We start from the raw sequence: 25,040 nt of genomic DNA on the forward strand, positions 1-25,040 counted from the left end.
AGGATGCCATTTAAGTGGTGAAAGGGTGGCAATCAGAGAAACTTCTCTTAGGGGCCTTTGAAGTGAAGGTTGAGACATTATTATTCATCACCAGGCTAGTTTGTGTGCTCATTTAGGTGACAGTTGTTTTCTCGAAAGAAAACAGCCTCTTGATGCTTTTTAATTCCTGAAAATAAAAGAAACAAGGACTGTCAAGGCATCCGGATGTAGTGCTTTGAAAGCAGTGTGCAAGGAAACAAATTTAAATCCAAGGGAAAAACTGAGTGGCATAAGAAGGAAAGAGCCAACAAGAACACTGTTGAGCCATTCTTTAATGCTTCAGAAACAGTGTTATATGGCTAAGCGCAATATATCTCTTATACTACATTTGTAAATGATGTGCACTGTCTGTTCATTGCACAGTGCTGAACAAAGAAGGAATATGCTTTCATTGCTCTTCTGTGTCACCATGGCAATTTTAAAGTACAGTTTCTGTAGCATTAATCAGAAATGCAAAGGCATAAGTTAAGGCCAGCGGACAGTGTATTGGAAAACCTTCATTCAATTTTTGCCACAGCTATGACTTGCAGACCCAATTCAGATAATACACTAAATCAGGGTTATAGAAGCTAAACTGTGCTTTAGTGTAACGTCTAGATGGACAGACCATGATTTACAATTGGTAGGTGAAACAGAAGTAGGGTTGTAGTTCAGCAGCACTTCCAGGGCAATTTACAAAAATCATAATACAATATAGAACTGTAGAGTTGGAAGGGACCCTGAAGATTGTCTAGGCCATGCAGCTGTCCCATACAGGGATCAAACCTGCAACCTTGACATTGTCAGCACCACGCTGCAGCCAACTTTGCTATCCAGCCTCTAGGCAATAAATTGCAACAGATTATGATAGCTAAATGGAAAGTAACTGTGACTCTCAGAGGTGTAGCTTACATTTTACTCCGGGTTATTATGGAAAAACAAGAGGCATCTAGTTGGAGAAGCTGGAATTTGGATTTACTCTGCAAGGCAGTTCTTGCAAAAGAATCTGCCTAATAGAACAGACAGTTATGCTAAATAATATTCTGTTTGCTGGAGCTTGCGTGTTTATTTTATTTGATAAGAACTGGGCGCTATAACAATGTAGTAAATAAGTTGCAAGTCACATGTAGCTTGTCACTTGACAATGGCATGGTTAGTTTTTTCATGGCAAGTCCTTGAAAAGTTCATGTAGTTTCCCAGCATAATTACACGCCACAAAAAGGGCAGGTACACATTGCATGCCATTTCATTCAATGGGATGCCTTCCATGTGGGAAATCCATAGCATGGAAGTGGCCTTACATAAGGCAATACACTCAGGGGCTGGATGAAGGGGGTGCGGTGGGGGCGGCCGCCCCAGGTGTCACCACTGAGGGGGGTGACAAAATGCCAGGTGCTACTCACCGCAGGGCCTGCAGCGCACCCAAGCGACGCGTCTCTCCTGGGAGTGATGCGATGGCTTGGGCGCCCGCAGGCTCCGCGCTGCCACAAAGGTCCGCCCATTGCCTCCCCCCCAGCTTAGGGTAGCTAAGTGGGAGGAGGCAGGCAGACTCCTCGGAGGCCCCACAAAGCATCCTGCCCCACCTTCCCCACCCCGCAGGTGGCTGGCCCCACCCCTGGGAGCAGGGCACATGCACCACCCCAGGCGCCGGATCGGCTTGCTCCGCTGCTGAATACACTTGATCATTTTCTCTTTGTATGTGCCAGCTTCTTAACATTACCAAACTTTACAGAATTAACCTAGCCACACTTCCTTCCTCTAAACAATGCACGTAAGTCAACTCTTTTTTCAACTTCCTGCACCCATTAAGAAATACCCTGCTTCAGATCTCAAAAGCAACACCCAAGGTGGGGCAGTGAGGAAAACAAGACAGGCTATCATGTTCATGTAAATGAGGCTGTTTTGAGTTGTGCAGATGCGGAAGCCGCTGTCACCGGTGAACGGAAACAGCCCTGCTGTAGTACTAAAAGCAGCTTTATCATTCAATTCAGTAGTTGTTTGGCAAGCTCATGCCCAAGATGCACATGGAAGAGGAGGATCTGGCTGTCTCTGATGAAGCAGATGATATCTTCTGTGAAGGTAAATGATCTCTAACAAAGCTGCCGCTGCTTTTGCCGTCACATGTTGAAGATAGGGTGTCCACATTATATTTCTTAAAGGATCAAGTGTTCTTGAAGAGTCAGGAAGCTGCAGGGATGAAAAGATGCCACAAAGGGATGCCTTTCTCCTGTTAAATAAAAAGGCATTGTGGGTGTGATATAATGAATGAGATTCATATTAGTTACAGAGAAAGCTTATTGCAAAAGAGGGCAGTAGGCTTTAAGCTAGTCCTGCAGCCCTAGTCTGATGCACGTTTACTCACAAGTAGAGTTAGGGATTTACTCCCTACCAAATATGCATAGAAAAGTTATAGAAAACTATAACACTAAATCTACAGTTGCAGGTCGCATGCCACTAAAGTGGTTGCCCTTACACATGTGCATAAACATTTGCAACTCCTACTGATGTAATTTTTAGTATGCAAGTAAAAATCAACTTCAGTGCAGCTTGGCTGGCTTAAGCAGTTGTAGATCATGTCTCCACATCTCCAGAAGCGAAGAGTATTACAACCACCTGAGAGCCATTTTCAGCTGGATTATAAAACTGTGAAAGCAACAGAGAATGATTTATCTGTCTATCATTGTTTTTGCTATCCTGTCACAGCTTTTCTTGTGTTGTATAATGTTAGGATCTGCATAGAACTATAGCACAAAGTTCAATGAACTTTTGGGTGGTTTAGCTCATGTGCTGCAAGCTGCAGTTCCCAGTTGAAATCTCAGCTTGGTCACAAACCTTTCCTCAGCATTCAGTCTCCAGTCTATATTATTACAGTGTACCTGGAACACCAGGATTTTGCTACATAAATGTAAGAGACCCTCTGGGCCCACCACCCATGATATCCTGATAACAGCATGGTAGGGAGGTAGGATGGGTGGGGTATATGTTTGTGGGATCCATCTCTCTTGCTGAATTTGTATTTTCTTCTGTCTGGAACATTTGGAACAGTTTTGCTTGTTTTATAATTGCAATGGTTTTATCTGTTTTCATAATTGTGCATTCTGTTGTTGGAACCTTTGGGTAAAAAATATTTTGAGCAACTAAATAAATAATGGCAGTGGGCTGCCTGTGACTTGTAAGAAAAGCGCAGCCAATGCCATCTTAATTTTTCCAGAATGCCACATTGGGGCTCAGAGGCCTGTGTGCGTGTGTACAACTTGCTGAAAGGTCATACATTTTGGAGCCCGAGATAGTGAAGGGTCATTAGAAGCAAATTTAGTGTCGGTATCATCGGCTGTTCTGAAATATTTCATTGTTTGCTATGACATCTTTGGCGTGGTAGATTTGTATTGATTCATTCACTAGTGGACAGTACATTCAGCATGGCAGTAGATACCAGAGAATCCAAGAATCCATCCAATTTCTTTTTCATTATATGATGCTTTCTAAGTTGTGCTGATGGAGCTTGGAGGCAACTGGAATGGCTGTTGATGATGGGCAAGCATAGCTGTGGATACAACAACAGTTTCATGACACAATAAAAAGTGGAGGCTGAATAGAACTCTGCAGTGCACCAAATCTTTCAAACAGCACATTAACATCTCTCAACAGGTGGTGAAACTGAGTCACTTACTGCTACCTTACCACAACAGGTGTATCTGTTTGCAATGAAGCAGAAGTGAGCATATGCCTTTAGTTACTGGGTTCTTACGTATTTTATTCTTGCCAAGGATCTCTGTGCATCTTTATCCTGATTAATCATGTATGCATAATCCATAAGAATTCAGTTTATACAAACAACTTGGTTCTCCTTCCTTTTGAACAGCTGGTGATTTCACACATCCCCGTCCCCCCTTTAAGTCTGTGTGTATGACAGATACTCAACGTAGCTGACAAAAACAATCCCATTACCTAGCTGGGTAGGACAGGTTTCTTTCCTACTCTGAATTGCTTTGCCTGTCAGCAGTGTCCACTCACTTCTGGTTTCAAACAGAGTAATTGTAAGATCAGAAGTGAAAACACCTACACAAGCCAAATGATTTGGGGCAGGCCCTCAATAAGCTGCAGGTGGTAAACTGCTCCAAGGTTGTTTTGTTTGTATTGCCTTTATCACCATAGCATTCTGGCAGAGTGAAGTCACTGGAGAGAAAGAGCATCTATTGAAAGAGGCGCTGTTTGATTTCTATAGCAAAACATGGTGAACACTTCTGTACTTCTCCACCTGCTGTCATTCTTTAGAAGACAATTTAAATATCTCCAGGTCAGATAAACACCCACATGTGGGCCAATGCATTTAGCAAAGTCAATGTACCTTTCTGTATATTTCTTGAAAGCATAAGCCTGTTACCCTTTTTTTATATATTGATGGGAGGTTCTGCTGCGGCTAAGATTTTTCCATGATTTCACATTGGCTTGGTTTGCACAGCAAGTGGAGAGGAATTCATAGCTGCTTTGCTCCTCCCAGTCCCTTTGCTGCCATGCTGAGATAAGGTTTGGCTTAGCATGCCATCCGAACTGGGATTTGTGGTTAAGGTCTGTCTTCACTAAACACAAGCCGTAGCCAAGGTTTGTTCTTTGCTACTGTTCATGGTTGGTGGTGAGAGAACTTAACTATGAGTCCAGGTTTGGATGACATACTAATCCAAACCTTTGCTGAGCTCAATATGGTACTAAAAAGGACCAGGGAGGAGACAATCAGTTAAGACCTCCCCAGAAGTCGGCAGCTTTGTGCAGTCCCAGTACTGTGTCATGTGAACCAGTGCTGGCACAATGAATCATAGAATTGTAGACTTGAGAGGGATCACAAGGGTTGTCTATTCCAACCCCCTGCAATGCAGGAATCACAGCTAAAGAATCATGACAGATGGCCATCCAACCTCTTTCTTAAAAACCTCCAGTGAGCCTGACTTGGAGAGTCATTGGCCAATTACAAAGAAAAATAAATTATGATTAAAAAGCACCATAGATTATCTTTGAAGATTTTTAGTACGGCCAGTTCTAGGATGACTTCTAATACTTGCTTAGTTCTTTTGCATATTTTTTGTATGATTGATGTCCAGATGCGTTGGATTTTAGGACATTCCCACCAAATGTGGAGGTATGTGCCTGTGGAGGTGCATCTTCTCCAGCATTTTGATGAGGCTCCTGGGCGAATTAGCGTTAGTTTCCATGGTGTTAGGTACCACCTGTAAGTGAGTTTAAGAGTGTGTTCTTTTATTTTCACTGATATGGATTTAAAGGGAGGTTTAGACCACATTCTGGTCCATTGGGTGGGGTTAATCTCATAGCCTAAAAAATGGAATGGCTCTTCAAAGCACATACTTTACAGTGCCATACTAATCATATCTAGTAAGCTGTATTGACTTCAACAGGGCTTATACCCAGGTAAAACGGGGGTTATTAGATCTCTCTTAAGACATAAGAGATGAATTAATATTAGCCCCTAATTTATTGCAATGTCCATGAGACAGCTACCCAACACCATGCCTATGCTTGCCTTTAGGGCCTTAATTGTTCCCATTCTTTCCATTTTCCAGCTGAGTAACTTGCTTGGATGCTCTTATGCTACATGACCCATTTTTCAGCTGTTTCTGCTAAGATGACACAGAGTTTCTCAAACATTCCACAGCACTAGAGATATCTCACTTCAAAGATGCTTGAGCAAATAGTGAGCCTGAAACTTGCCACCAAGAATCTCTGAGATCCTTCTCATTTATTTATGTGTTTACTTTATTGAATATTAATTGCATCGTTCTCCTTTAAATTAATTCAGATCATCTTTCCATTTGCCCTTTGCAGTAAAGACATACAAATCCCTACGTACGTGCATATAACCCTAAACACTTTTATTTATTTCTTTATTTAAAATGTTATACAGAAGGTGGATATTGTGGTGGCAACGATAACTTGCTGCACGGCCTGCCTGCCATAGAAAAGCCTTTGGTGGCATTGGGCTTCCCTCTTCTGATTCTGAGTGACATTGTTTGCCTTTGGTTTTGCTGCTTGGGAGAGATAGCCAGGGCGAGGCAGACAGTAAAATAAATAAGAAGCGAGGAAAGGAATGCTGGGAAGAAGGTTCAGGGCAATGACAGGAAGAGAAGAAGACCTGAGGCAAAGAACCAAAAGGCGAAAATGAACAGAGAGAAGAATTACGTGTGGCTAGGAACTACAGAACTGAGAAATGCTGAGAATCACATATTAATTTGAAGAACTACTGCAATTAAATCTTTAATTCTGGTGAACAGTTAATATCCATAGCCAGGGAAAAATACCCATTGCGTCCCACTCACCTGGGAGTAAGCCCCGTTGAATTCAATGTGGCTTTCTTCTGAATAGACGTGATTGCGCTGTAAAAGCCTTTTGAACAGGGAAGGTTTCAACAACTTCTGAATGCCAGAAGTTGGGCACCTGTGTGTCCCTGTGGGGCAGTGTTCCAGAGGCCTTGGGACCCTGTTTCTAATCCCCACAGGTAATTCATTGCCTAGAGCTGATTTGCTTACTGGGTCATGCAGCCACAATCTTGATTTGCCTTCTATTGAGATGTTCCTTCCAGAATTGTAATTGCATAGAATTTGGATGGTATGGTTTAAAAATTTATAAGCTGCATTCTGCCTCCCCCTCCCACAGCTGCTGTCAATGCATGTTACAAACTCCATCTTTGAAGCTCAGGGAGCATTATATATATAGGTTAATACTCTTCCTTAGATAGAAAAGGTGCAAGTAGCACTGCTATCAAGACAGTACATTGAAAGGGTACCTTTTGCTTTGAATAAGTGAAAGGACAGACAGATGGAATACATAATGTGAGCACTGGAGGGATAAAACATGAACATATAGTGTTGTTCAGGAAGGCCATTAACATTCCATAAGGGTTTAAGAAAACAGAGATGACCTCTTTAAAATCTACAAAACACTTCTTTAAAATTCCAAACTTGTAGATTAAAAGAGAAACACTGAAATGCACAAATAGATTAGAGAGAGAGAAAAAATTAAATGGGCTTCCCCCTCGTAAGTAACCACAAAGCTATACATAATTTATGAATGTGTGTGTATATGTACAACTTTTCCCCCTTAAGGGTTCGTCAGACACATTGCATGACCCAGTAATGGCTGCCTGTCTCTTCTAATCCTCGAGACCAGAAATGATCAGCTAGCAGTTCACAGGCCAGCTCTCTCCCCGCAGAGCAACTTTATCTAGCCTCCAGTTTCCCTACCAATTTTTAAAGCAAGCGGAGTAGGAGGGGGAAATGTGCAAACGGTTTCCTTTGCAAAGGAGAAAATGCAGTGGGATTGTGTTTGTATCTCATACACATTTCATTTTGTGTCCCTTTCAAACCCATACTGGTTAGCAAGGAGGCCAAGGAACACTGCCTTTTGAGAGCACCTCAGCTTTTGCCACCACCACCCCAACCTCATACCACCCAGATGTTCGTGCCTGCGAGGCTGTTGCCGGTAGGTGGCTAATGCCAACTGTATTACCACGCAAACATTTCTGAAAGGTTTTCCTTTGGCAAAATTAGTTGCTGATCAGTAATCTTAGGAAACTGACAATACCTTTCAGCTGAAGTTTATGGTGACTTTTAAACGAATATAAAGAGGCTACTCATCCTGTTCTCACAGTGGCCACCCAGATGCCCGTGGGACACTTGCAAGCAAGATCTAAGCACAAAAGCACCCTCACCTCCTGCGGTTTCCAGCAACTGGTTTTTGCAACAACACACTGCCTTTGACCATGTTTTTTGTGTCTTAAAACACAATCCTATGATTGCAACATTCAGAAGTAAGTCCCACTATGATCAGTAGGATTTACTCCCTAGTAAGGGAATGGACCTAATGGTCAGGGGTCCCTTTACCGTTACCTTTTTAAGGGTGTTTATAATTTCAGCTTAAGCTATAGTTTTTGTACTGAAACTTTCCATAGTTTAAATATATTTAAGCTTGGCTAGTATTATAACAACAGAACAGACTATGCAATGGAGAGTTTATTCTGATTTTGCAGAGCATGGAAAGGATTCTGATTTTGTACTCAAACCTGATTACAGTGGTACCTCGGGTTAAGTACTTAATTCGTTCCGGAGGTCCGTTCTTAACCTGAAACAGTTCTTAACCTGAAGCACCACTTTAGCTAATGGGGCCTCCTGCTGCTGCCGCGCCGCCGGAGCACGATTTCTGTTCTCATCCTGAAGCAAAGTTCTTAACCCGAGGTACTATTTCCGGGTTAGCGGAGTCTGTAACCTGAAGTGTTTGTAACCTGAAGCGTATGTAACCCGAGGTACCACTGTATTAATAGATCACAGTACAACCCACCCTCAAACTTGGATCCTAAACCTCTCCCCTACCCCAACAATAATGCCATCAACAAGCAATTTTTGGAAATATCCTCTTTGAAATTTTGCATTTTCCTTTAACAATGATTTCCTTTAATAACGATACTGCGTCAAAATAAACATATGCAATAAATATTGCAAATTCTACGCATTTTGTGGGAAGCGCTGTTCTGTTTTAACAGACACGCCTTCATATTATTTTTTTTTCATTTTAAAAAGGCAAGTAAGTCATCTCCCATTCCTCCAAAAAACATTGGAATGTTACCATGTATTATTTGGTAACGATTCTGTAGCTGCCCAGTCTGCAAGGTATTCTGCTTGATGGGAGAGAGTGAGCAACTTCTCATGAAAGCTTTCACAGCTCATTTATTTTGCCTATCCCCTTTGGTTTATCTCCTACTCCAAGGGAACATGAATGCACATGGAACTCCCTGTGCCCTGGTGGAAAGAAAGGATAATTCTCTCTGGTTCATCACCAAGGCAACTGAAATTTCCTATAGAATTTACTTCTCATAGCAGTGTTGTTGTTTTTAAGTTCCTGCTGTACACCAGCCCCTTGAGAGAAATCTGGAGCTCTGGGGAAGATGGTGTTTCTCTTATATGTGTCACCCACCATTGATTTGATAGAACTCCTCTTCCACAGCCTTCCCACAGAGTTAAGAAGTGTGCAAAGCCCTTTATGCCTCCTAGCTTAACTAAACTTGCTGAAAAACAGCACTGTCCCTTGAGAGGAGCCTTACACAAACACAATTTAAATAGTCTTTAATAGATGTCTTCACAAACGTTGCCCTGGTTCATGCATTGCTATACTTGATGTCTTTGCATTGGGGGGGGGGGGAGAATGATAAACCTCCTCCCTTCCATCATGGAGATTAATGGATTGCCTGGGCTGAATGCCTATCACATAATTTATTTCCCACAAAAAAGGGGGGGACTGAGCCTCCATGTGATCAGACCTTCACATGGAGACCCTGACTCCATGGGTTGGGTAGAGGGGATAGACAGCATTGTTCATTTGCCTCACAAAGGCCCTAGGGAGTGTATGAACCAGGCCTTTGACATTTATATATATAATGTCAGTGGCTTTTTGTATGCTGGCACCACACACCTTTGGAATGGTTTTTTCCTTCCAAGCAGCTCACACTGGCCTGATATTTCTGGGACATTCTGTTCTAACCATTCACCAACAAGTCATACCTTAGGCACTAATGATTGCCTTTTGATTACTTCATTTAAGGTAATTAAGGCATCAAGTCCGTATTTATCGGTGTGATACTGATAATGCCAAGGTTGTTTGGGTGTTTTCATTTTGTTTGATCCTTTAAGCCACAGCCCTTGGTACTGTTCATCAGTAGCATCTCATCTGATACAAATTTGTTGGGGGTTTTTATTTCCAAATCTATAACAATACCAGCAATTAATGATAAATTCCAACTAAATGTCAGGAAGAACTTTCTGATGATAAGAGCTGTTCAACAGTGGAACAGACGTCCACGAGAGGTGCTGGACTCTCCTTCCTTGGAGGTTTTTAAAGCAGAGCTTGGATGGCCATCTGTCATGTGTGATCTAGCTCACATTCCTGCATTGCAGGGGGACATAATGGGGACATAACAAAACCAACAACCTAGAAGCTATTTCCCCAGAGGGGAAGCATACTGGGCTCTCCTGGCTAGCTTAATGAATGCCTGTGCAGCCCGGCATGACATTTTTCCTGTCAAGGCAACTGACACTGAAAGGAGAAGTGTCAGGCACAGTGCATGCAGCAGCATGTCCCTTCTGCTTGTTCCTGCTACTGCCTGCCCCCCACCCTGCAATCTAGAGGCCCCACTAAGGAGGTGCTTTGAGAGGTGGTACCACAGGAAAAGCACACTGGGTGGGATCTGCCAGGAGGGAAGCAAGGGGCATGTTTCCTGGAGGAGCCTCAGATCTAATCCTAGATCTGCAAACATGGCCACAGAAAAAAGCCATCTCTTGAATCCAATCCATCTTGTATCTGCCACTGGTGAGATGTTTGAAGGAGAGCCTCTAGAGCAGCCTTTCTCAACCTGTGGGTCCCCAGATGTTGTTGAACTACAACTCCCATCACCCCTAGCTAGCAAGGCCAGAGCTCAGGGATGATGGGAGTTGTAGTCCAACAACATCTGGGGACCCACAGGTTGAGAACAGCTGCTCTAGAGCATACTTTAAAAGGACAGATGGGCTCATGCGGGAGGAGCATTCCTGGAGGTGTCCTGGACCCAAGCCATTTACAGGGAGGGCCCAACACTTAATGTTGCACCCCCAACACTATTCAGTGCCTCAATTTGTTGTGGATGAGAAAGGGTATTGGATTTCTGCAAGGTTGTTTATTGGGTGCATTATGAATGTTGGAGGGAAAGGGAAGGGACAGTGCCAGTGAAACATGAGAGGAAAGGAGAAAAGGGAGAGGCACAACAAGAAGAAGATGCTCTAAATGAAAAAGTTGTTTCTCCGTTCCTAGCATTTGCCCACCACCTGCTGAGTATCTGAGTCCCAAATTCCACATATTCACTTTCAGCGTGGTAAAGTCATTGCTAGCTTATCATACCTCTTCAATTTCACACGGCAAATAGTTCTTATAAATGTTCCTCCATATGTTTGACAATTGCTCTTTGCCTCCTAAGAGAAGCTGTTGGTCTTGGCGCCTTCCACCTGGCATTGTAAATGTCAGAAATGGAAGCACATTCATTAAAAAACATCTACCACATGTAACTTACAAGGTAAAATGAACCCAGGGAGTATAATCTCCCAATATCTGCGCATAGTGGGGAGTCTTATTGGAGAAAACCGAAAATACAACATACACTTACCTAAACTGTAGCAATATATAGTTGCACCATTGCTTGCTTGTGCAACTAGTTCAGTTCTGTGTTGAATTCTAGCGAAGTCCTTTTGCAACTCTCTCCTCCACCACAGCCCTTCCTCCTTCAGCATTAGATTCCATGACATCACGTAATAGGAACATTCAGTGCAAAATGTCTTGTTACATGGGATTAGTGATAGCAATAGGAGTACAGAAACATTTCCTCACCCTTCTGCTATGGGAACTGCATAGACTGCTAGTTTAAGCTAAGATAGGGGTGCAGCAATTGGGGGGGGGGGTTGCCACAAGATTACCAAATATTTAATGGGGACATCCATTTTCTTTTCATTGGTTCTAGGTTTATGCAGATCTTGTGGCAGCTTCAAAATCATTGCATGCCAATCTTGCTCATCTTATAATACCCTCCATGTGGAGCCATATGCCCATCATGTGTGCCCATCATATTGTCACATGGTGACACCTTTTTGAGGGGTTCAGCTAAAGTATGTTTCGAGATCCTCGCTTGTCTCAGTTCTTTTGAGACATTTCCCCATAATATTTTTATTTAATAGCATTTGCTTTAAAATCCCGAGAAGCGAGTGGATTTAGCATAAGTCGGCCACAAAATAAATCCAATTTTACTCTTTAGCCACTTTCACGCCCCCCCCTTCCCATGGCTATGAAAACAGGCCTGAGTGGAGTTACAAAAATGAAAATCTAAAGAAATTGCATTATTTATTAAGATGCACTTAATTTCTAGAAAGCCTACCATAATCATCTTACCCAGCATCCTACATTATAATTGTATTATCTGTTGGATATACTAACAAGCAAATGGTTATATGTATGTGCATTAGCTCAACAACTAAAAAAGCTTTCTTATATTAATTAGATTCCTTTCTGCCACATAAAGGAATCCAAATTGTAGAGGTGTTATTGGTGGAGATGGCATGGTGAAAAGGAATAGCATGATTTTTCTTTTGTCTCCTTGAACAAAATTGTTGCGTTGTTGGTAAGAAGCCTCAATAAGTTATAATGTTGACTCAGTTGGGGAAAACTGCAAGGACTGAGAAGTGTAACCACGTTAATCTCTTGCAGCAAAAACAAAACACAAAGCAAAGAGTCTTAACCATTTTTTTCCAGCATAAAGGTAAAGGTAAAGGTACCCCTGCCCGTACAGACTCTGGGGTTGTGCGACTCTGGGGTTGTGCGCCCATCTCACTCAAGAGGCCAGGGGCCAGCGCTGTCCGGAGACACTTCCGGGTCACGTGGCCAGCGTGACAAAGCTGCATCTGGCGAGCCAGAGCCGCACACAGAAACGCCATTTACCTTCCCGCTGGTAAGCGGTCCCTATTTATCTACTTGCACCCGGAGGTGCTTTCGAACTGCTAGGTTGGCAGGCGCTGGGACCGAGCAGCGGGAGCGCACCCCGCCGCAGGGATTCGAACCCCCGACCTTTCGATCGGCAAGTCCTAGGCGCTGAGGCTTTAACCCACAGCACCACCTGCGTCCCTTTTTCCAGCATAAGCTGTTGTAAACTACAATCCACTTCATTAGATCCACAAAGTCCTATCCTGAGTTACACACACAAGAAAGACCACAGGTAGAAAGGATTATATTTTGGGGGAGCACTGTAGTAGTTTTTAGATCTCTGGTGCTTTGCAAGCTTTTTGTTTTGTTTTGGCATTTTGCTTTAAAATATCAGGACTATGAAATATTGCAGTTAAAGCAAAGATGTCCTGCTTTTGTGAATGTTGACTTTTCTTCAGATGAATAACACTATATGTTTGTACCTTGCTTTTGCTACCAGGGTTGTCTGTGAGGTTGGCTAGGCTACATTAATATATGTAGCAGTTTTTGCAAATAGATTGCTGGGGGTGGGTGTGCCCAGGCACCGAGGCACATATATATATATATATATATATAGCATGCTAGGCCCAGGGAAATCCTGCTGGCATTCCTGTTTACTCATGGAGGGGGTACTGTAAACTGTGAGGTCAAAAGAAAATGAAATTCAGAATAGCCCAGACATTGATAATTATGTAATTCACAGTGGTTCTTCACAGAACAGTTGCTGATAACTCAGACATCTTGGCATTGGTAAGACAATGCGTGCAATGCCAAGAGAACTCGTCCTTTCATCATTACTTGCGAAATATTTATTAATACATTTATTTTGAGTGGTAGGCCAAGTTTATTTATGACTTTGGGATACCCAGGCTGGAGTTGCTTTTAAGACTGCTGAGGACAGTATGATTGAGGCAGTCATTGCCTTTTTGTGCATACTTATCCCATTGCACACTCTGATTAAACAGTCTCTGCAAATATTTGAAGCAGTACAGAACCCTGCAAAGCCTGTTAAACAGACATGACATTGGAATGAGTGTGCACACCATGAGCGTATTTCATATCACCTTTAACAGCCTGCAAAAACTGTTCTTTGTCTCCAACCCCGATTTATCCACCCACACACTAGCATTCCCAGACATGTGCAGGGGAAAAATATATCCTTCAAGCATACCAGTTTACCCAGGGAAAAATGGCATGGCCTCGTTTTACATAGCTTTCACAAAGTATGGGGTGGCACTGCAAAGCTCTTCTCCGTGTCCCTCTTTATGAATCCTTGGTGCAGTCCCTGTAATAGACACCCAGCATCAATTATCTCATCCTGGCCTCCCACCCAAAAATTAGAAATCCATATTTAAAAAAAAAAAATAAGGTACAGTGGTACCTCGGGTTACATATGCTTCAGGTTACAGGCTCTGCTAACCCAGAAATAGTGCTTCAGGTTAAGAACTTTGCTTCAGGATGAGAACAGAAATCGTGCAGCGGCGGTGCAGCGGCAGCAGGAGGCCCCATTAGCTAAAGTGGTGCTTCAGGTTAAGAACCGTTTCAGGTTAAGAACGGACCTCTGGAACGAATTAGGTACTTAACCCGAGGTACCACTGTACACAAATTTAGTGCCTGTCCAATCAGCACAAGCTATTTGACATCTGTTGGCTTTTCTTGTTGCATAGGTCGCACTGCTTTAGTACAGAATTATAGACTTGAATTATGCAGATTGGACATGCACTTAATTTGTACACAGACAACTCTCTTTTTGTGGCACATGGTCAGTGTAATGGGCACAGTCTGGGCCAATTAAAATTACTGAGAATTTTGAGCTTGCATCCAGTGACGTAGATCTCTCCCTCTTTTCTCAGTATCCTTGGTGTTTCTTCCCCTTCCCATTTGTCCCTCCCCATTCCTCTCACTTACCACAAAGCAGGAGAGGCAAGCTTAAAAAAAAAGCACAAGCTGATGATTAGCATAGCAACTAAAGGTAAAGGTAAAGGTACCCCTGCCCATACGGGCCAGTCTTGCCAGACTCTGGGGTTGTGCGCCCATCTCACTCAAGAGGCCAGGGGCCAGTGCTGTCCGGAGACACTTTCGGGTCACGTGGCCAGCGTGACATCGCTGCTCTTACCCCTAATCACTTCAAATGCCGATAATAGCATTTGTGGGTCATAAGTTAGAAAACTGGATATATCCATCAATGCAAAGATGATAAATAAAATGGATTGTTTCTCATTCTGTATTGGCTATTTTTAAAATAATAAATAGAAAATCTGTTTTCTGATAGGTAGGTTAAAGAATGCCAATGTATGCAAAGCTTTGTTAATTTTATACATTGCAATTTGTCTCTTTAAAATCATTAAGAGGTTAATCCCCCAAACTTTTTTGTGCGGCGTCTGTAAAACATATGGGAAGGACCACAGCTTTTGACTGGCTGGAGTGTGTCCTTCAATGTGGTAATGCGTCTCCTGCTTGCCTGGGTGGAGAAGGGGGCTAGTGTATGTAGAATCCTCTGAGTTGCCTGGTTGAAATTTCCCTTTGTACAGTAGCCAATGAGTCACATCCATTGTATCAAGCCCCTCTCAACAGTGGATGTGGTCCCTGGAATTTTGCCATGAAAAAATGCAGCCCTGACCAGACACTCTGGTTTTAAACAAACTATGGTCAATTTCATAGCAACACAACCTCAGACTATGGGTTAGGGAACTCACTTGTTGAACTAACCAGAATTCATTTTAAACCAAGATCTCTGTGTCTGAATTCATATACATATTATACATATTATGCATCATGTTCACCTAGGTCAGTGGTGGCAAACCTTGGCACTCCAGATGTTTTGGAACTACAACTCCCATCATCCCTGACCACTGGTCCTGCTAGCTAGGGATGATGGGACTTGTAGTTCCAAAACATCTGGAGTGCCAAGGTTCGCCACCACTGACCTAGGTGGTTGTAATATATACAACTCTGGTTGACTCAGATAAGAAACATTTATGTCCTGCCCACAAGTCTCTACTTTTCTCTACTTCTTACAAAGAAAGAATAAAGAATGATAAGTCCATCAGTTTCAGTGGCTATGCTGAGTGAGTCATATACTTGCCACCTATAGTACCTCTAGTATTAGATCCCATCATTGCATTTGCATTGCTAATCTTTGCAGTTATCTCTTTACTGTTGCAATAAAACATAACAGGTTTCCAGATGCTTTTTAGGCGTATTAATTAGGGAACACAGATTTCACTCACTCTCTCACGCACTCTCTCTCTCTCACACACAACATGTAGAAAAGCTGCACAGCCAGTTCTGGTTGCTAAGCATTTTGAGAAATTGGAATGTACAGTTCTATCAAGCCCACTTGTGAGCTCCTTACTTCTGCCATAGAAAAGGGGGGTGGCATTGAGGGAAAGAGTATGCAAGAATGACTAGAAACGTCTCTTGATGTGGTTGACAGTTTGTGAGAGAAGTCAGAACTGGAAACGTATTTCAGATGTGACATTTTGGTGGCGAACGTGGCAGGAGTGTGCCCAAAGCAGAGTTGGCAGCTGCTTCTAGAAATCTGCATGCCAGGGATTGTAACCTCCTAAATGGGTCAATGCCTGCCTCTTACATTTGTTACTATTGGTGAGCCAAGGCCCTTTAAGAAGAGCAAAGCGATAGACTAAAGAAGGAGAACCCTGGACAGGTACAGTAGCATAACAGGTACAGTGGTACCTCCGGTTACGAACTTAAATCGCTCTGGAGGTCCGTTCTTAAGCCGAAACTGCTCGTAACATGAGGCACACTTTTGCTAATGGGGCCTCCTGCTGCTGCCGCACGACTTCCTCTTGCATCCCGGGGCAAAGTTCGCAACTGGGAGCATCTACTTCCGGGTTAGCAGAGCTCGTAACCCAAAGCATTTGCAAGGAGGATGGTGCATAACATGAGGTTCCACTGTACAGCCAATGTTCCGCTGCCTAGATAGGTCACTTCCTGGTTTGCATGGCGAAGCCATTTTCAACAGAGCCCAGCAATGGAATTGCACAGCTGTGCTGAGGCAGACCAGCTGTTGAAATTTTGCACCCCTAACAATTTTTGTGCCTGAGGCTGCTGCCACTGTGCTACTCCACTGGACAGGTGGGGAGCATATTTGTGAAAGGTTGTTCAGAACTCCCTAAAGCAGCTAGAAAACTAGCAAATAAATGACAGGACTTCTTTCTCCCAGATATGCTAGCGCACATCAGTCTACCTCCCAGTTCTACAGTAGCCTTCCCCAATCTGGTGCCCTCCAAATGCTGCTGGACTATTTCTATCATCCCTGACCCATGTCCATGCTAGCTGGAGCAGAAGGGTGCATTTTGACCTGCTGGGAGCCTGAAGGGCCCTGCCCTGCGTCTCTCCACCTGGCTTGGGGCGGGGCCTGACAGGCTCCATAAAGGAGTGTTGTTGCTGCTGCTGCTGGGCAGAGAGGGCTCCGTTGTTGTTTTCTTTTTGTTTTTGAATTGCTTTTCTTTTTTATCTATGTCATTTTAAATTGTGATTAATATTAATGCTGTATTCTTAGTTTTAGATTTCATGATTTATGTGGAAACTGTTTTTTATTTAGTTGTGTACTTTTTGATGTGTTTTATTTATTGTTTATGACTTTTGTTATGTTGGTAATTATGTAATTCTTGTCATGTTATAAGCCGCCTTGAGCATTGTTTCAACTATGGAAAGGTGGCATACAAATAAAATGATGATGGTGATGAAGAAGAAGAAGAAGAAGAACAGCTGGAGGGTATAAGATTCTCCACTCCTGGTTTGGTGTGTCTGCACTTTCTTTGTGTGTGTTTTATTGCACTGTAATTTATGTAACTTGAATGCAAGATGCATTTTTTAATATTATGAGAATTGCCATTAGGAGTGGATATAGGGTGCATTATAAAGAAATGAGTAAATTGTCAGTAGTAATAAAAATAGATTGTATTGTTAATGTTAGGAGATCTTTTCCCATTCCTATTCCCATTGCACATTTCCCAGATTTTCATAAGAATTATCACATATTGTGCCCCCAAGGGAAATGCATCTGCAAACGTGTCCTAAATGTTCACCCCTGTGCGAAAATTGCAAGAGAATTGAGTGTTAGCAGCACAGATTGCAAAGGTAGGATGCTTTTAAGCACCCATGTGATTATTTGAAGAGTTAATACATGCAAAGCATTGAAATATTACATTTTTATGATGTTGGTGAAGAAGAATCCGTTTGTGTTCATGTAAATGTAATACAGTCCAGAGTTAACACAGATTGGTGTTCCTTCAGTTGCCCAAGGCAAACCTTGCTTTTGTGGTTCTTATTATGTGTTTTGTACTTGGCTGCATCCTGGGTGACCTATTTTTAATGCAATGGCAGATTACACTTCAATAGATTGAATAATTCATAGGTATAGTAGCACTATCACAGTGGCAATACAATAGAAGCTTTTATGCCTGTCTAATTGTGGAGAGAGGCAGCATTCTCTGGCATTTTCTACTGAATTAGCAAAACAAGATACATGTGAAATGAATGATTCTTTCAAATGCAGCAACATCAGGGACACTGAATGATGTGGAAAGGCAGGTTAGGGCTAGCCTATGTGGTATTCAAATGTTTGTTATATAGCTATTGAGGTTTTGGGGGGATTTGACTGAAATAAAGGAAGACAGGATGAAACTGGACCTATTGGTTTTCTGCATTTGCTACTGCAAAGTTATATTGAAAACTTCCCCAGAGATAGCTTGTAAGTTGTATATGCACCAGTAGATTAGATACAAAGTAGGAAGGTGAGCAGACATTAGCACCCCAAAGCTTCCTGGAATATATATAGCCCAGGGAAAGTTTGTGCATGTCGAATACATACTTTAAAAGTCCAATAACTAACTGAGGCATTTCAGGTGTGCAAGTAGCAATAAAAAATATAGTATACTTTTATAGGTCAAATCAGCAGAATTCCCATTTCGCAGCTATCAGCAGGTCTACGAAAGCAAACGCAAACTGAAATTGTTGTTTTGGTGGAAGCAGTGCCAGAACTACTGGGGGAGAGGGGCTAGCTGGGTTTTTTGCCCCAGATGAAGCCTTGGGGGGGCGCCATTCAGCCCCCCTGCCTATGTGTGTATGTACACAAATGTGTGTGCCAAACTGGGTGTTTACCTAGGTGAAACAAAGCCTACTTTCGCCCCTGGATGGAAGTGGTGCTTCTAAATGACAGGAATATAATATTACACCAGGGCAAAACTTTGAAGGGCCTGTCCATAGCTTGGCTTAATGTGGATTGTGAACCATAGCTGTCAAGTGTCCCTTATTTGAAGGGACAGTCCCTTATTCCAGCACCATGTCCCGCTGCTGTCCCTTATTGATGGATGTCCCTTAAATGATGTCCCTTAAATTTCAAAGGAAGCAGCTCCTCTCCCTCCCTCCCTCCCTCTCTGCCGGCCAGGGAGGAGGGAGGCTCCAACTGTGTTGCTTGGCTGTGTTGCTCCCCCAATAAGAAGTCTAAGAACGACTAGGGGGTGGAGCTTGCATGCCTTGTGTGTGGCTAGTTAATGCAAGCTGAGGGGGTTTTTGAATGCTGGACGCCATTTTGTTGCACGTGCTGCTGCAAACTTTGCAGTGCAAAGCCAGGCCGGGGAGCCATCTTAAGTTGAGGCTGCATAGGCCTTGTGGTGCATGTGATTCAGATTCTATTCAGTTGAACCTCTGGTTACAAAGTTGGTTGGACAGTGTTCTCGAAGCTACCCAGCATGAGTTTGACCAGACTGCAGGAGGACAGGAAGACTGGAGTGCCTGGAACAGGTGAGGCTGCAGGTCCCTTATTTTGGCTGCTGGTCCCTTATTTTCAAGGCTGCTGGTCCCTTATTTTCAAATCTGTAAGTTGACAGCTATGTTGTGAACCCCTTGCGCCTCCTTTAATTCCCCCTTGTCCATGCAGAAGTCTCCTCCAACTGCTTCTGTTCTCTACACTTACTGCCCCCTAAATCTGGAGATTCCAAGTGCTCTGGAAATCCAAACAGGGGAGTCAGTTGTACATCCCAGGCATGAAGAAGTCAGAGGTTTCTATATGAGCACACCTCTCTTGATTTCAGCCAGGCAAGTTCAAACGTACATTCCAGCCATCGAAGCCGAAAACTCTCGAGGAGGGTGTGAAGCAAAGGCAGTGACAGTTGAGACCGGGGAAGGCTAGAGGGCTAGAAAGGCATAGAGAGGCATGTTTGCACCCCAACCCTGAGGTTAAGCACCCCTGCATTAGAGACTCCGCTCAATGCACAGCTGAAGGTTAATGCTGTGTTCATCTGTGAAGTGTACCACTAACACTGTTGATGGTAATGATTAATCAATGGTATAATACACCTAGTGACAAAACAGAAGCGCTAGTACTACACATATATGCCCTGATTCAGATTATGTCTGTGTGTACACCATAAGGCACAACTGAAGCACATTCTTTCCGTCAGAGTATTCTGGGCAGAGTTGCAATTCCCAGCAACAAACTGCAGTGCCCAGAATTCCTTTTGGGGTGGGGATGTGCTTCAAATGTATGTTCAAGGTATAGTTCATATGCAGCCTTAGTAGTGTGAATTATCTGTGATTAGTGCCACTAGATATGGGCGGGGCTGCTCATGTGCACCAGAATGCACTAAACAACTAAAGCAGCAACTTCCAGAATCATCCTCAAATTCTTATGCCACTACACCTCTGCTGGTCTTTAAGGTTCCACAAAACTCTTCTCTGCTTGCATTGCTGAGAGTGACATAGTGCTTATAAACATCCACGCACAGAAACACATTTTGATGAATATACAGCCCCTGGTTTTGCATTCACCTACCAGTCCCCCCCCAAAAAAAACCCCAGGTTGGATACAACTGGGAAGGCTTCAGATAATTATCCACCCTGCTGGAACAACAGCGCGTCAGAAATTGAACCTGGCAAATTGCTGCGGCATTCACTCTCGCCACGGTGCAGAAAATAAACTCCTGTCTCCCCTGAGGCATGGGAGACGGCATTACATAAATATTTGCAGAGGAAACAAGAATGCCAGAGTGATCAAATGAAGGGAAAAGGGAAAGCTCTCCTCACCTATAGCAGCTAGTTAAGTCTCGGAGAAGCAGCTGTTTCACTGATCCCTATAGTCTCAGCACAGATGACGCTGGAGTCAGACGCTGCGACCCCCCCCCCCCACTTCTCCTCCTCCCTCCTTCTCACACACATTCCCTCTCTTCTCTACTGTAACTTTACCAGGGTAACAGAATTGTAGATGCTTCTGCTGGCAGAAGAGTGAGTCAGAGCAGCTAATGACTGAGAGCAAGCTGGTAACTGATGCGCTCTCGCTCTCTCTCACTGCTCCACCTCCCCTCTCAGTCTTTCTCTCTCTCTCCCCCCCCCCCCCTTTAAATCAGAAACACTAACTAAGCCACTACTGGCTGCATAGTAGAGAGCAGTACAGTCTGCTTCTCAGATCCTATTGCTGCTGTTATGAGGATTGACTGTGGAAGAGGAGCTTTGGGATTGCAAACCAGTGTATTCAGCTTCCCTACCATACGTGTGAGTCTGTGCATTTAGGTGGGTGCTTCCCCCCCCCCTTTCAATTTTCCAACTCATGAGGACTAATATTGTTGCATGTTGTTTCCAAATATTGTAGTGTTTTATATTGTCCTGTGCTTTTTTGTGTCATCTGTCCCCGGTCATAAAATTATTACAGGATGGTTTGTTTTTAACCCTGATTTTTTTGCAACATTTGGATGTCAGTTGCTTAAGGAAATTGTTGCTAAACTGTTAAATAGTATTGTCCCCATTAAATCCGCAAGGCATGGCATTTCAGTGCAGTTGTGTTGGTATAGGGCTAGGCTCTGTACTATAGAGTGAAACATTATTGAATTAATTGTGTCTCAAAATCCTTAGTCCGATGCTTCTCTTTTAAATGCAGCAGAATCTTGAGCCTGATTAGTACCCTGAGTAAGGGAATAAAACATGGAAATATATAACTGGTGTGTAACATTGAAGCTAGTAATGTGAAATGATTCTGCTGAGTTTAGCAAAGTTGCCTTTTCACGCTAAGTGCTAACCTACCTCCGAAAGCCTGGAAGCACAGGTATCATAAGAAGGAAAACAAATATTTGAAATCTTTATGTTGTATAGTAATCAAGATTGTATTTTCAGTTTAGTTTGTGGCTTCAGTAAGGCTTGTGGCTACACTGATAAAAATCAGTTGTTGTTGCTTCTCCCCACTGTAATGTTGCCAGATGAACCTTGGTTCCTAAGTGGAAAGACTTTTTCCTGACTTTGGAATGTTATAGTCCTGTAAATGTTATTGACAGACCCTGGCTTGTTTGTTTGTTTTTTTTACAAGTCCATAGAGCTGGCACTTATCATAGCACTTCAGTGCCCCTTGACAACCCTGTCATTTTCAAGAGCACTCTCATGGGGTTTGAAGGAGCTTAAAGCAATCTTTTGCACATCTTGAGCTCAGTTTGCCAAAAGATCCTGCTCAAGCTCCTATTCATTTCAGCACAGTTTGAGTAGCAGAACATCTCCGTGGATTGTGCCCTGACTTGTCTTTGAAGAAGTCCCTTCCATATACTATGCTTTCTTTGAAAACAAGGATGCTTTTCTAGAGAGAAATGTATGTCACTGAGTGGCACTTTTAAATCATGCTTCCAGAAACATTTCAGGCTTTCCTTATGTGTGTCGTCCAAACAAACCTTTAGGATATTATTGATTACAATGTGGATAAAAGCTTTTTGCACACACACACCCAATTCGGTGTGGGGATAGCATCTGAGCAAAGTTGAAGCAAATTCATTACATTGAAACAGAGTTGCAATAGTCCGTACTTTTTAAAGGAATTGATTGTGCAGTATTTGATTCCTATGACTTTTGTGTTCTTCTGCCTTTGGGAAAATACTTGTAGTGTTAGTGGTGGTTATAGCCTCCATTGTCATGCGTCCTTCAAAATGCCAGTCTTCATTCCCCCCCCCAAGCTACATATTCAAAAGCATTGCTTTCACATCATTTCGCTGCTGCCTGCCACACACCAGGAGACCTTAGCAAAGAACAGTCCCAATTAGAAACATTATTACTTGTATTTGCCCACAGCTAATTGGGATTCAGAACCAGACCTTCCTTTCTGAATTAACAAAGGCAGGGATGTGTTCAGTGAGGGTGGCATGGGAAGAGAGAAAGTTCCTTTCCACTTAGGGTAACTGTTCTGTGCTGACTGCCAGACCTGGCTAAGACACATTGTTTTATATGCAGCTCGAGGTTGGCAACTGTTGGTCGACGGGCCAAATCCACCCCCTTTGGTTGGTACAAAGTAACTTGCCAGCCCTCTCTTGCTCCTACCAGTTCTGAGCATTGGCTTGGCAGAATCACCAGGAAGGCGAGACAGGAACAGGAACACAAAAGCATCCTCCTCCTCCTCTTCTTACTCTTATGCCCCTGCCTCTTCCTTCTCTTGAATTGAAACAGCTTGATGAACATGATCAAGAGGAAGTTGGGTGCATGCCAGGTAGAGGAAGGAACCTCCTCCTCCTCCTCCTTCTTCTTCTTCTTTGAACCACCTGCTCTACACTCCCCCAGTAGCATGGAGGAGAGGGCAATAAGGGGAGTGGTAACTTTGGAGAAGGTTTGGCGCACCACCCACCAGCATCTGTACAAAGTTAATGGCAAAACTAGGGTCATGCTTTCTGAGTATCTCCTTCCAAAAACCTCTTCCAATATAACCAGGCTATGAAGGAATCTGAACTTTGTTCTGAGTCGCAGAAAAGCAACCTTCCCGTGAGAAGAAGGCACGTTTGTTCCCTTAATAACTTTGAACATTGGGAAATGGTGGTTTCTCTACTACCACTGGCATTAAGTACCTACCATAAATTGCAATAATAGCTTGTAACGTTATACTGGCATTCAGATGTCCCAACCTGGGCATTTCTGTCCTTGCTCAATAATTCTTGGGAACAGTAATAATAGTAAGATCTCTTTAAGATCTCCCATTGAAGAGACTGTGGGCAATAATAATAATAATAATTAATAAAATAAACCCTGAAGTAAACCTGAACCTGGCTATTATATCTACATAAATTGTGGTTCCTGTTTTGCAATTGCTCCACTGTCTGCTGCCCCAGGGGACAAAACACTCAGAGTGACAGATCAGAAGCACAGCCTTGGACATGATCATTCATACATGTTGACAGATCTTCATATTATATCAAGCAGAATGGAACTGCTAACACTGTGATCATGTAGCTATACCAGCAGCCTTTTCTTCATTGCTTCTTGTTGCACTGAACTCTAGATAAGAAGCAGTGTTAACTCCTTAACAGGAGTTAAGGAGAATGGATGACTGTCACAAGTGACTACTTGCAGCTGAGAAGTTGTAATAATTGAAAAAGAAGATGGGCATTGGACTTGCCTGCCATTTCTTCCAAAACTGTGGATTAGAGAAAATCTGGAAGGCTATGATTATATACAGACTTTCTCAGCAAACACAGCAAGCAAGGAATCCTAATTTAAAAACAGATATTTTGGCATCATGCTTTCTGTTTATTTTCTATGTGGAAACTCAAAACTCTTGATTAGTTTCTAATCAACTCCAGATGTCTATATGTTTCCTGACAATTACTCTTATCACACACACACACACACACACACACACACACACACACACGTTATACAACTTGCCTATCCAATATTTCCAAAAGGAGGCTCTTCCTCAGGCTGTTTTTGCTGTAGTCATCCCACAAGCATATCTATTGTATACTAAGGATTGTAATCAGTGAGTTATTTCTTCAGTGATCTTGCTGTGTATTCTCTTTTGTTGCCTGTACTTCTAACTTTACTTTAAAATTAAATTAAATTTCACGGAACCAGAGAGAGACAGACACAGAGAGAACACTTTGCAAACTGCCAAAGCAAAGAATACCATTCACTTGTGAACTGTTTGTGTGTTGCGGTTATTTTTCATTTGCCATGCTAAGCCGTTCTGTTTGCAAGATAGACCCCTTGTGTTTGTGGGCATTGAACCAGCGAAAAATACCAGCTGAAAATAGACAATGAAGGACCTGAATGCAGCAGTGCCCTCCAAGCCTGCACAGGCAAGGCAAGGCATTCCTCAAAGTAGATGGGAAGTGCAGTAGCTCTGCTGAAGCAGTTATAATGTCAGCCTCAAGGTATGTTCACTGCATGGTTCTCTTAGTGAACTGTAGGGGGTTTTGGGTGCCCAGCCTTTTTTTTATATACATATTTTTTTTAAAAAAGGTCAACCAACTCTAGGTTTTTCTGTTATGTTTGCTCAGCTTCCCTTGTTTATGCAAACCAAAGTTTGCACCTAACAGCCAAACTGTGTTTTGCACAAATCAGAATAGGAAAGCATAGTTTCGCCTTAGCATGATGCATACTCTTAACATTTATAAAGATCTTCCAAATGTTAAAAGAGCTTCACATACATCACCCTGTTGCAATCCTTATGAAACCTCTATAAGTTGCATTAGTATTATTATCCCATATTGCAGATGGGGGAG

General features: G+C 42.8%; 1 protein-coding gene and 1 long non-coding RNA gene across 6 annotated transcripts in view; one reads left to right on the top strand and one right to left on the bottom strand.

Annotated features, from left to right (window-relative positions):
- The window catches only part of RIPOR2 (RHO family interacting cell polarization regulator 2), a 97,599-nt gene that overhangs the window by 24,356 nt on the left and 48,203 nt on the right, over positions 1-25,040 (top strand). Inside the window, exon 1 of one of the 5 annotated variants that reach the window (XR_014566199.1) lies at positions 1,812-2,097. The exons of 2 other annotated variants lie outside the window; for them this stretch is intronic. Coding sequence is in view for 1 of the 3 variants with exons in the window: in XM_083746870.1 (XP_083602996.1) it covers positions 2,028-2,097 (70 nt within the window). In the remaining 2 variants the exon portion in view is untranslated. Of the gene's footprint in view, positions 1-1,811; positions 2,098-20,781; positions 21,088-25,040 lie in introns of those variants that run through there. 2 more of the 5 variants (XM_083746870.1, XM_083746871.1) reach the window with 2 other exon arrangements.
- Positions 3,506-20,691, bottom strand: LOC310848277. Its single transcript, XR_014566265.1, has 3 exons — positions 20,605-20,691; positions 11,210-11,324; positions 3,506-3,562 (listed from the first exon to the last, which is right to left on the bottom strand). It is a non-coding gene; the product is annotated as an uncharacterized lncRNA (long non-coding RNA).

Source organism: Podarcis gaigeae, assembly GCF_964106915.1.
Source record: "Podarcis gaigeae genome assembly, chromosome: 7".
Lineage (NCBI taxonomy): Eukaryota > Metazoa > Chordata > Lepidosauria > Squamata > Lacertidae > Podarcis > Podarcis gaigeae.